This window comes from Lynx canadensis, chromosome C1 (assembly GCF_007474595.2).
Source record: "Lynx canadensis isolate LIC74 chromosome C1, mLynCan4.pri.v2, whole genome shotgun sequence".
Taxonomy (NCBI): domain Eukaryota; kingdom Metazoa; phylum Chordata; class Mammalia; order Carnivora; family Felidae; genus Lynx; species Lynx canadensis.
The window spans coordinates 201,914,767-201,925,720 of NC_044310.1; the positions used below are offsets into that span (position 1 = coordinate 201,914,767).

At 58.2% G+C, this 10,954-nt stretch overlaps 1 protein-coding gene across 1 annotated transcript in view; it reads left to right on the plus strand.

Annotated features, from left to right (window-relative positions):
• Positions 1-1,533: 1,533 nt before the first annotated feature.
• The window catches only part of RUFY4 (RUN and FYVE domain containing 4), a 31,132-nt gene continuing 21,711 nt past the window's right edge, over positions 1,534-10,954 (plus strand). The window contains exons 1-10 of the mRNA XM_030327643.2: positions 1,534-2,390; positions 3,725-3,873; positions 4,003-4,109; positions 5,575-5,700; positions 6,013-6,119; positions 6,462-6,605; positions 7,071-7,134; positions 7,677-7,817; positions 8,222-8,851; positions 9,613-9,719. Coding sequence (XP_030183503.1) covers positions 3,834-3,873; positions 4,003-4,109; positions 5,575-5,700; positions 6,013-6,119; positions 6,462-6,605; positions 7,071-7,134; positions 7,677-7,817; positions 8,222-8,851; positions 9,613-9,719 — 1,466 coding nt within the window. The 5' untranslated portion in view covers positions 1,534-2,390; positions 3,725-3,833. The remainder of the gene's footprint in view (positions 2,391-3,724; positions 3,874-4,002; positions 4,110-5,574; positions 5,701-6,012; positions 6,120-6,461; positions 6,606-7,070; positions 7,135-7,676; positions 7,818-8,221; positions 8,852-9,612; positions 9,720-10,954) is intronic.

The window sequence follows — 10,954 nt, forward strand, 5'->3', positions numbered from 1 at the left end:
GCGCGCGTGCGCGCGCACACACACACACACACACACACACACACACACTGGACTTCACTGGCTGCCTCAGTGAAGGGGAAGAAGGGCTGGGATATGGCCACAGCGTACATTTTGAGTTGCCCAAACACCATGTGCCCCAGGTGGAGGGAGATAAGACACCAGCATAAGCCAAACCCTGCCCAGGACACAAATCTTAGGAGGCTGCAACCTTTCCCAAACAGGGAAGTAGGCTGGGCTTAAGCAGGGAGCCTAGAGCAGGGTTATCTAGTCCCTAGTGACCCCAAATATCTCCTTGTCCTTCACTTCCTCCTTGGAGAAATCTAGCGCCCACACCTATGGGGGCCTGGTGGTTCCCAGACAGACGCCTCGTCCAGAACAAACACCTGCCTCCCGCACCAGCCTATCCCCATCCCTCTGGGTCAGCTGCCCACTTGAGAGGCTCCAAGACTTACCAGAAACAGAGAACGCAGGGGTGAGGGTCCAGCTGCCCATATCATCTTCAGGTCAGTCCTTGCTCTGGCGGGGCCTTCCCTGGTTCAGAAGGCCCCCTCCCTCCTGCCTACAGAAGTCAGGGACAACAGCCACAGCTACCCCGGGACACAGTCAACTCTGCATCGGCTCAGGGGAAATCAAACTCTTTCGGTGCCCTTCCCCAGCACTCCCAGCCCTGCCCAACTTGGGTGGCTCCTAAACCTCACCTGAACCATTTGCCCTTTTAAGGGGGTCACGTCCGACATCCGCCTCCTCCCAAGGACACAACAGACCCAGGAGGGACCTCAGGCCGGCTCGCGGCCCCTTCACCCGGTCCCGGCCCCGACCGGCGCCCCCGGGGGCAGCCGGCTCTGGCAGGCGACTGACAGGCGCTCCCCTGGCGTGGCTCCCTACCTGTGTCAGGTGAGCGGGGCTCTGCCCGCCACCGCCACCCGCTCCCCCGCAGCCGCCCCGCAGCGCCCTACCTGAAGCAGCAGCCGCCGGCTCTCGGCGCGGCCGGAGGCCCCCGGCTCCCAGCCCTCGGCCCGCGCCGGGGCCGGGGGGCTCCCCGGGGGCTGGGGGCCGCAGGGGGGCCCGGGCTCCAGCGCCTCGCAGCACACCAGGCTCACGGTGCAGCCCATCCGGCCGGGCGCCCGGCTGGGGGGAGGGGGCGGGGACGCGGGCGCGGGGGCAGCCGGGCCCCCTCCCCCCGCCCTGGCGACCGCGCCGCCCGGGGAGCCTCGCACGTCGGGAGGGGGGGGGGGGGCGGCGCGTCCCCGCCCGGAGCCTTCTGGGCCCGCACCGCCTGGCGGCCGGGGAGTGCGGGCCGGGAGAGGGGCGGCGACACGGGCGCCCGGACGCAGCCAGGGGCGGAGGGGGACGCGGGGGCGCGGGGAGGGGCGGCGGCGGGGTCTCGGGGGCCCGGGCGGCGGCCGGCCGAGTCTGGGGAGGGCGAGAAGAAGACCGACGGCGCGAAGGAGAGGCAGGAAGCAGTGAGGGAGAGACCGGGGACACGGGGACACGGGGGACAGAGAGGGGGGCCGGAGCCTCTGCGCGGGGAGACCGAGTCCCAGAGAGGGAGAGACGGGCAGGAAGTCCGCGGCGGAACGGCGGACCCGGGCTCGGCCACCTCGAGTGCCACTGTTTCCAGGAGGTTCCTGAGGTCTGTGAAACAGTAGTCTTCGCAGGTGCCTGCCCCTCTGTTCTCGGCCCCCAATACTAGCCCTCGGGGCATCCCAGCCTGGAAAAATGAGGACCCGGAGGTGGAAAGACCCCGGCCTCGAGGAGGCGGGGCACAGCCAGGGTGGGAGAACACGGCCCACCCGGGCAACCCAGCTGTGAACCCGGGTTCACAGTGGCTTCACTTCCATTCTTCTAGGGGTGAGTGCGGGGCGGAGCAGGATGGCGCTGGTGACCCGGAGACTGAGGTGGGGAAGGGGAGGGAGATACGTGGTGGGACCCTGTCCTCCTCCTCCCCACCTGCTCCGCAGTTCAACCGAGGCTCGAAAAGACAGAATTTCTGGTAGAGCAGCAATCACAGCCTCTCTGTGCCGCCTGGTGGCGACAAGGAAGAAAGGCAAGAGCCAGTGACCCTGTTGAGAAAGGGAAGGAAACTCGCATATAGGGGCAATTGCCGCTATGGCTCTGGGTGAGTTGGTGTCTGGCCAACAAGTGAATCTGCCACCCCATCTGCCCGAAGGGTACCATCCCCCAGCTCACCCATTCTGCCCTGGTGCCTTGGATCCCGCCTCTCCCACATGTCCCCCATGATTTTCTGCTCCTCCTGCTCCTGCTGGGCTGGGCCTGAGTCAATTCCCAGGCTGCACTCTGGGAAAGGCTGCGCGGGACCCACGGTCACAAGTGACAGGCTCGGGCTGCAGTGCCGGCTCTCCGTCTCCCAGCCAGCCAGGCCTTCCCAGGTGAGTAGCAGGGAAGGGGTCTAGGGGTGGCTGGAGAAATGGGGCAATGCTGGGAGCGAGAGGCAGGGACACTTGGATAGAAATGAGAGACGATCAGGCACATCTAGGTGTTCATGGAGTTCAAAATGGATCTGGACTGGAAGGGGGTGCAGAAACCCTCAGTCCACCCCCTTGGTCTATAGATGGGGAAACTGAGGCCCAGGGAAAGCAAATGATAAGCCTAAGGCCACACAGTGAGTTAGTAGCAGGGTCAGGATGAAGACCCAGGGCTCTCAACGTCCAGCTCAGTGTTTCCTGAGCACCATCTCCACCCTCCACCCTCGTCTACCTTTGTTTCCCTCCCCTTCTCCCTCCACTGTGTCCCCTGTTTCTTTACTCCTACCCACACCCCCGAATTCCAGCAACTATGGTCTGAGACACAGGACCCCTGGGGTTTCCCATGACTGGTCTTTATTCCAGGTGACATCAGGATAAGCCACTGGCCCCCAGCGGCCACGGTATTCCTCTCTGAGCCCCAGGACCCACGGGGGAAGAAAGGCTGTGATCCCCTGGCGGGGGAGAACCACAGGATTAAAACCAGGTGCCCTGCCCCCCCCACACACCCAGCATTCTGGCCCAGTCCCAGCTCTAGGGCCTCATTTTACTTCTGCCTCCCTTTCCTCAAACAACACACATTTTCCACTCAGCTGGGGGCCAGGAAAGGATGAATGTGCGCCTCAAGGATGATGACTGCTCTGTCAAGGCTCCCTGTGGCAGAGAGGGGTGACCTTCCCTCAGCCCAGTGTCCTCATGGCGTGAGTCCTCACAGGGTCATTCACATCAGGTTGCCCTGTGTGTGGACACCCAGACCTGAGTTCAAACTCTAGCTTCTCCACTTAGGGCCTGGGTAGCTCAGTCAGTTAAGCTTCCAACTCTTGATAGCGGCTCAGGTCATGATCTCGCAGTTGTGATCTCACAGTCATGAGATCGAGCCCTGAGTCCAGCTCCGAGCTGGGCATAGAGGCAGCTTGAGATTCTCTCCCTCTGCCCCTCCTCCACTCACGCTTTCTCTCTATCTCTCTCTCTCTCTGTCTCTCTCTCTCTTTCTCTCTCTCTCAAAATAAACATTAAAAACAATTTTCATGGAGTTAATGACCTCCTAGGTTATTATGGGGACTGAACAAGACAAAGATGTCAGGCACAGAACATAGGGCCTAGCACCCAGGAACTGCTCCCTTGGTGTTGTGGGGCCCATACCATCCCCTTCCCATGCTGGCCTATGAGGAAGAGCCCAAGTGTCTATCCTACCAGTTGACTCACTGTGTGACTCAAGATATTTCCCATTCCTGGCCTAGGCGCTGATTCTTCCTCTGTATAAGGAGACCACTGGTCAGCTGAGCCGGGAGGCTCCTTCCTGGACTGACCCTGCAGAGCCACAAAGAATCACATCATTTTGAAATACTCATGGCAGAGGAAGGGGCCATCCTCACCAGGAACCTGAAAGGTGAGTGTGTCCTGAGAGATTTTCTGGGATTGAGTTGGGAGAGAGGTGAGGGCTCTCGGGAGCCCCTCCGTCAGAGCCCTCACTACTTACTGCCTGATGTCCACCATCCCCCCGCCCCCGCCCCTGCAGCTGCCGTCTCCGCCATCCTCCAGGGCTACCCTGGCGGGCAGCCTCCAGTGACAGATGCCAGCGCTGAGCTGCACAGACTCTGTGGCTGCCTGGAGCTGCTACTACAGGTGACCACCCCCCCTCCCCGCCCCTTTCCCACCCCGCTGTCTCCAGGCCCAGGTCACCAGCAGGGATTTCCCAGATACTCAGGAAGAGCCACTGGCCGCCTCAGCACCCTCAGAGTCAGCAAGCCCTTCCCGACATCTAACCTCACCCTTGGAGGTTGACATTGCAGCCTGGGGCACGAGGTGGACAGGAGGCTGGGGCAGGGCGGAGTGGGGTGGGGTAGGGCAGCCACCTTTCTCTGAGGACTGAAATCTCAGAGCTGAGATGTCCTAGGGCTGGACCTTTCTGCTGCTGGCGCTTTTGTTGAGCACTTACCAAGGGCCGGGCAAAGCCCTTCTCTTGCCCCACCTTATTAAATTCTCATTCTTTTCTTTTTAAATGTTTATTGACTTATTTTTGAGAGAGAGAGAGGGAGAGAGAGCACATGCACACAAGTAGGGGAGGGGCAGAGAGAGAGAGTAGGAGACACAGAATCCCAAGCAGGCTCCAGGCTCCGAGCTGTCAGCGCAGAGCCTGACGCGGGGCTTGAACCCACAAACCGTGAGATCATGACCTGAGCCGAAGGAGGATGCTTAACCGACTGAGCCACCCAGGTGCCCCTTAAATTCTCATTCTAACCCCCTGAGGTGCTGGATGACCTTACCAGCCCCACATACGCGCACATACCCTTCCTATTTCTCTGCATGTTATGCACATGTGTGTGGTGTGAGTGTACATGTGAGGTTGGTAGGATGCATGTGTGAATCTTCTGCCAGTCTACCCCCCTCATTTGCTGCATTCCATTCACACTGACCTCCTTGATCTTCCAAAAGCATACACCTACCTCAGGGCCTTTGCACTTGCCCTCTGCCTGGAATGCTCTCCCCCAGAAATCTGAATGGCACAATTTCTCATTTCCTTTGGATCTGGACTTTGAATAGTATCGCCTCAGTGAGGCTCTCTCTAGCCACCCTAATACAATTTTTTAAAACGTACACACACATACACACCACACGCTCTCAGACATCACACACCCCGCACACATCTCACACACACACCACATACACACACGTGTGCACATACCACGTGCTTTCTATTCTCTTTCCCTGCTCTATTTTTCTCCTTAGCAGTCAGCACCATCTAACATCCTATATGTTCTACTTACTCTGCACGTTGTCTGTCTCCACTACCAAGGTATAAGCTCATGAGGTCAGTTTGCTCACTGCTGTATTCCCAGGGCACAGAGCAAAGCCTGACGCATAGTAAGTGCTCAGTAAGTATTACTGGAATGAATGAATGAGAATACCAAAGGCTCAGAGAGGTCCTGCACCTTGAGCGTGGTCACACAGCCTTTGAGGGCAGAGCCAGCCCCTGAAGCCAGGTCTGTCTGCAGTAGCCCTTTCCCCTCCATTCTCAGCGTACTGGAATGCAAGGTGGGTTCCGGGAGGAAACATTTCCATGCCTTCCTTTCCTTGGTCTTGCTCCCAGTTTGACCAGAAAGAGCAGAAGAGCCTCCTGAGGCCTCGGAAGGATTACTGGGACTTCCTCTGCTCTGGCCTACGGCAACAGCGGGGCAGCACGGAGCCGGCCCGCTTCGTCTGCTCACAGGACAAGGTATCCAGAGCCAGCTGGCAGGGAGACTGGCCTCAGCATGAGGGGGTCCTGCCACCAGGCCCTTGATGGGGATGGCCTCTGGGAGCCCCTTTCTCATCCATGCCCGCTCCACTGACCACAGACCCCTCACCCGGCCCTCGTGTCTCATTAGCCCTGCCCTCAGCAGCCCTCCAGCCACCCCTTTCGTTCCCAAACAACACAAGTCCCCATCCTGTCTCTCTGTCCTGGCCGACTTCCCTCTGATCTAATACCACACCACGCCCCCACCTCCCCACCTCTTCCCCACCATTTCGCCCCCTGTGCACCCTGCAGTTGAAGACTTCTCTAGCAAAAGGCCGTGCCTTCATCCGCTTCTGCCTAGCCCACGGACAGCTGGCCGAGTCCCTGCAGCTCTGCCTTCTGAACCCCGAGCTCACCAGGTGGGGCTGTTGGGACATGATCCTACTGACACCCTCTGAGTCTACTGTCTGTCCCTTGTGAAAGATGCCTCTTTGCCCCCCAAATGGATGGATTAATATCAAGGACAACTAAAATGACAGCCATGAGGGAAAAGTCCAGGAAGAAAGGGCAGAGGGGGCGTCAGAACCCAGGAGTCCTCGCAGCACCATGATGCTTAAGCCCTGCTCCCCAAGGGCCACAGCCCTGCTTGGGGAACCAATCCATGGTGGTGTATAGCAGAGGAAGATGCCCTGGGGGCGGGGGCGGCCACAGCACCAAGGCCAAGTACCAAAGGCCAAGTCTGCTGATTACCGATAACACAGGGAATGGTATGGCCCCCGGAGCCCTCTGGTGTGCCCTGAACTCCGGGAAGACCTCCTGGATTCTCTCTATGCTCTCAATGGAGTGACCTTCGACTTGAACCTGCGGTGGCCGGACCTAGATGAAGCCTGGCCCATGTTCTCAGAGTGAGTGCGTCTAGCTTGAAGGGAAGCCTCTCTTCAGTGCCTTCCTGCCATTTGACCACCACGCATCCCAAGCAAGCTCCAAACTCAGCCTCCAGTCCCATCAGTTCTTCCCTCCTTGCTGTCTGAGCCTCTGATTCTCCACCTCCCCAGACTTCTATTTTCCCGGCACGATCTGTCCTGTCACATGATGCTGCATAGACTGCACACTCACTAAAGAGTCGTTGGATGGTTGGGGTGGAGGGTTAGAAGGACAAGCGCATGGTGGCTGTTAGGACGAGTGGTGGGCAAGGCTCGTGGATGGATGGAGAGGGGGATGCACACATGAGGATGGAAGGGTGGGGAGGTGGGAAGGCGGGAGCGGAAGCGAAATGAGTGGGTGGATGGAAAGATGGGATGTCCTGCCGCTGAGCACCACGACCACTGCTGGAAAGAGGCCCGTGGTCCCCCTGCCACCTTCCCTTGCAGGTCTTGCTGCCCCAGCCGGACCCAGGGAAGAAGACCCAGAAAGACCAAAGACTCCCCAAAGCAGGTGCCTCTGCCCAACTTCATTCTGATTTGCCTCTTCTCCGTCTCTGCTGGGCCCCACAGGATAGGCAGTAGCTGAGGAGACAGACAGACAGACAGAGAGGCCGGCATGTAGACCTGGGGACTGGGTAGCCACAGGACAAGAAAGGGCTCGTAGTCCTAAGGTGGTGAGGATATCGGGGAGAGAAGGGGGCCACTGGCACCATCTGCGGGAGCCATGGGGCCCAGGAGAGGAGGAGGCGGTGGGGAGGGTAACCGGAAGCGTGTAGGATGCACATCAAGGAAACAACCTCCGTTGGACAATTTGCAAACGTCTCAGTTCATTCAGTTGGAGAGATTGAAGAGTCAGGTTTCTGGGTTCAAATCCCAGCTCTGCCCCTAATAACCAAGGCCCTTGGCAAGGTACTTGCCCTGCCTTGCAGGGTGATTGTGAGGAAGTGTAGAGACAGCCTGCGTGTGGCACAGAGCAAGGCCCCTGGCCACGTGCTCCGTAAGTGGTAGCTCATGGCCATTGTCATTCCCCAATCTCACTCTACACTCCACCAGCTTCCTAGCACCAGGTACGGATACCGTGAGGACTCAGCCTGTGCCCAGAAGGGGGAACACACTGCAACGCCACCTGTTAAGTGCGGTGATGCAGCCATGCACGGAGGAACAGGGGAGCCTGGAGACGGCTTCTCAGGAGAGGTGACCCTTAGCTGCTGTCGGTCTGTTTAAGCTTTCACCACAACTCTGCAAGGCAGGCGTTATTATTCCCATTTTACAGACAAGAAAACTGAGACCCAGAGAATTTCAGGGGGCAGGGTCAGAGGAGACGGTGGGAAGTAGAAACCAGATCACTGCAGAAGACGCAGGGGAGGCAGGGAGGGGGGGACAGAAAAGAGCACTGAGAAGCACTACTGCTCCCTGACCAGGATCAAAGCTGGGGCCTCCCCTCCACCTGGGGCGATGTTAACATTCTGATTCCTGGGCCCTGAATCAATATTCCTTTAGATTTAGTAAGTTCCTTGGATTAGGTCTGTGGCCTCTCCCACCCACCTGGTTGGCAAATTGGTGCTGAGAGCAGTGATGGCTTTGGGGCTTCTCTGCAGATCTCAGCCACACATGGAAACCCCACAGCAGTCCAGCCAGAGGAGCTGCACACTAGCCAAACCAGCTGTCTGCAAGATGCACCCAGGGAAGACTGGTTAGCTGGACTCCCCAGGTCCCAGCAACAAAGGCACCTTCCTCCCTTTGTGGAAAAGAAAAGAGAAGATCCCAGGAGCCTCAGGTCCTCCCAGGGCATGTGGGAACCAGCAGGGGAGGAACTTCAGCAAGCCCAGGAGAAAGGAGCCCCAAGAACTGGGATCTGCCTGGAGATTTCAACACCCAGCATCCAGGGACAGGGAGAGGGGCCTGAGGGGGCTCCAAAGGAGGTGATAGGCACAGAGGCCAAGGGCAGAAGGATTCTTCCCAGTGCGGAGGGGACTCATGAAGGGGGAGCAGAACAGGGTCATGTCCATAGGCTACTGGCCTCCAGCCCTACAGGGACAATAGAGGACACAATGTCAGGGAACCAGCAGGAGTGGGAGGTGCCTAGCATTCCAGGGGAGCCCGGGGTCCTTTGGGGCCTGGGAACAAAGGAAGACTTCACCCCAGAGAAACCACAAGAGGAAACAGGAGAGACCAGTGTGACCAGGAGGAAGGAGCAAGCAGAAGTGGCCTTGCAGGATGTGGTCAAGGTGAGAGCAGTTGAGCTCTGTACCTGTCTCCTTTCCCCTCTCTAACCTGGCCCCCAGGTGGGAGTCTTCAGTGGTCCGGGGGGAGGGGTGCGTTCCAGCCCACAGATAATTCTGACTGGTCTGCACAGGGTTATTATTCTCTGAGAAGGTCTTCTTCAGGTCACCACAGTCCCTGCCTCTCCCTACGGCCTCACGGCAAGCCCACTTTATTCACCAGTACTACCTGCCTGGCTCCTGCAGGCCCTGGAGTCTGAGACCGCCCCCCGTCCCCAAACAGTTCTTTGGGGGCAATGACAGGTTCTCAAGTTCGCTAGCCCTCATTATTGGCGGATTTCCCACCAATGTCTAAGTTCTGCTGTTGCACATCCCACCAAGCGGCTCTGGTTGTAGATGTTTCTTCTGGAGATCCCCAAGATCAATTTCAAGCCTTCCTTCCGCCTTCTTTGTATCCTTGAGCTCTGTAACTTTCATCCCTCAGCAAAGGAAGAAATCTTTCACCTGTTCCTCTGTCTCTCATTTTCCTGTTCCTGTTGCACAGTCCCCTCTCACTCTCTTGAATTGTGATCATCATCCTCTCCCAGGGGCAGTCAGAGCCGGGCTTCTCAGCTCCCAGTGCTGTCCTCAGTCCAGCCCTCCACCCAAGGGCTATCTCGCATGGCCCTGGGGTCTCATGGGGATGTTTGTCAGGTCACACCCGGGGCTGGGATCTCTGCCCTCCTCCTTCAGCTTCCCTTTCCTTTCCTTTACCTCCCACCCCCAAGAGCCTGAGACGTGGGCTCCGGAAGACCGAGGAGCGGGCGCAGCACCAGGAGCAGCTGCTGAAGGAGAAGGAAGGGGAGCTGCGGACACTACAGGAGCGGCTCAGCAGGTAACCTTGGCAACCTTGGCAACTGCTGCCAGGTGGGCAGCAGAGGCCAGCAGGACAGGAGGCGCTCCCCGGCGCCCGCTCACCTTCATGGTCACACCAGCAAGCGGCTTCTGAGCATCTCTGGTACATCAGGCCCTGTGCTGGGCACAGCTTCGAGACACTGAGGCATTCAGGGCACTACTCCTGGGGCTCCTGGAGGAGCTCCCACCGACCCCTCCCCTCCCCTTGGCAGACCCTCCCTCACTGGCCTTCCCAACAGCCTGCAGGAGGGGTGCATGCCTCCTGTCCCTCCCTCCCCTCCCACACTCGCCTTTATCTCTCTGCTGCCTCTTCCACTGCCATTCCCCTCTCTCCCAGTCTCCCTCCCCGCCCCTCCACACTCCTGCCCCTTCAGTGTCCACCTTTCCTCTTGTCCTCTGTCTCTCATTTTCCTGTTCCCTGTTGCACAGTCTTCTTTCACTCTCTTAATGCATAATCATCATCGTAACTATCACGTACTGAGCGTTTACTATGTCCCCGGCACTGTTGTAGGCGTTTCTTCCCAACACACTTATAAGATAAGTTCTCTAAGAATTTCCATTGTATAGATAGGAAAACTGAGGCTTAAAGGTGCCACACAATTCACCCAGTGTCACTAGTGGAGGAGCTGAGGTCTACACCCTGGTAGATGATTCCAGAACCTGTGGGCTTAAAGACGGGCCCTCCGCCAATATTTTGAGTGCCTGTATTTATTTCATTCTGCCTCCCCCTCAGCTACTCTCACCTCCACCTTCTCCAACTTCCTGTCATTACATTAACTGCAAGGGCCCAGAGAACACTTTCTCGGTGTCCGAGTTTCTCTTTCATAATTTTAAAAAATACCTCTGCTATGCAAAGATCTTCCTTGGTCTGACTTGGTCTCTCTGTCCCTCTCTCCCTTAGCTCTGTGTGCCCCAGTCAGTTCACCTGCCCCTGACTCTTGCACATGGCTGACACCTGCCCCAGGGCCAGAGGCACCAGCCTGAACCCCATCAGAGCCTGGGTGATTCAGACTGAATCATGGAGCGGTTTACTGACTCTTTGTTTCAAAGGCTGAGAGACACTATAGGCCCGGAAACCAACCCAAAAAGGCCCCCAGGGGCTCCTCCCACCAGACACTCAGCTGAGCCTGGCGGTTTGGTCAGCAAGGATTCCCATGATTCAGGCCCTAGGTGAATGCAGAGGCCTTGCCCACCCAGAGGCCTTCTCTGGGAATC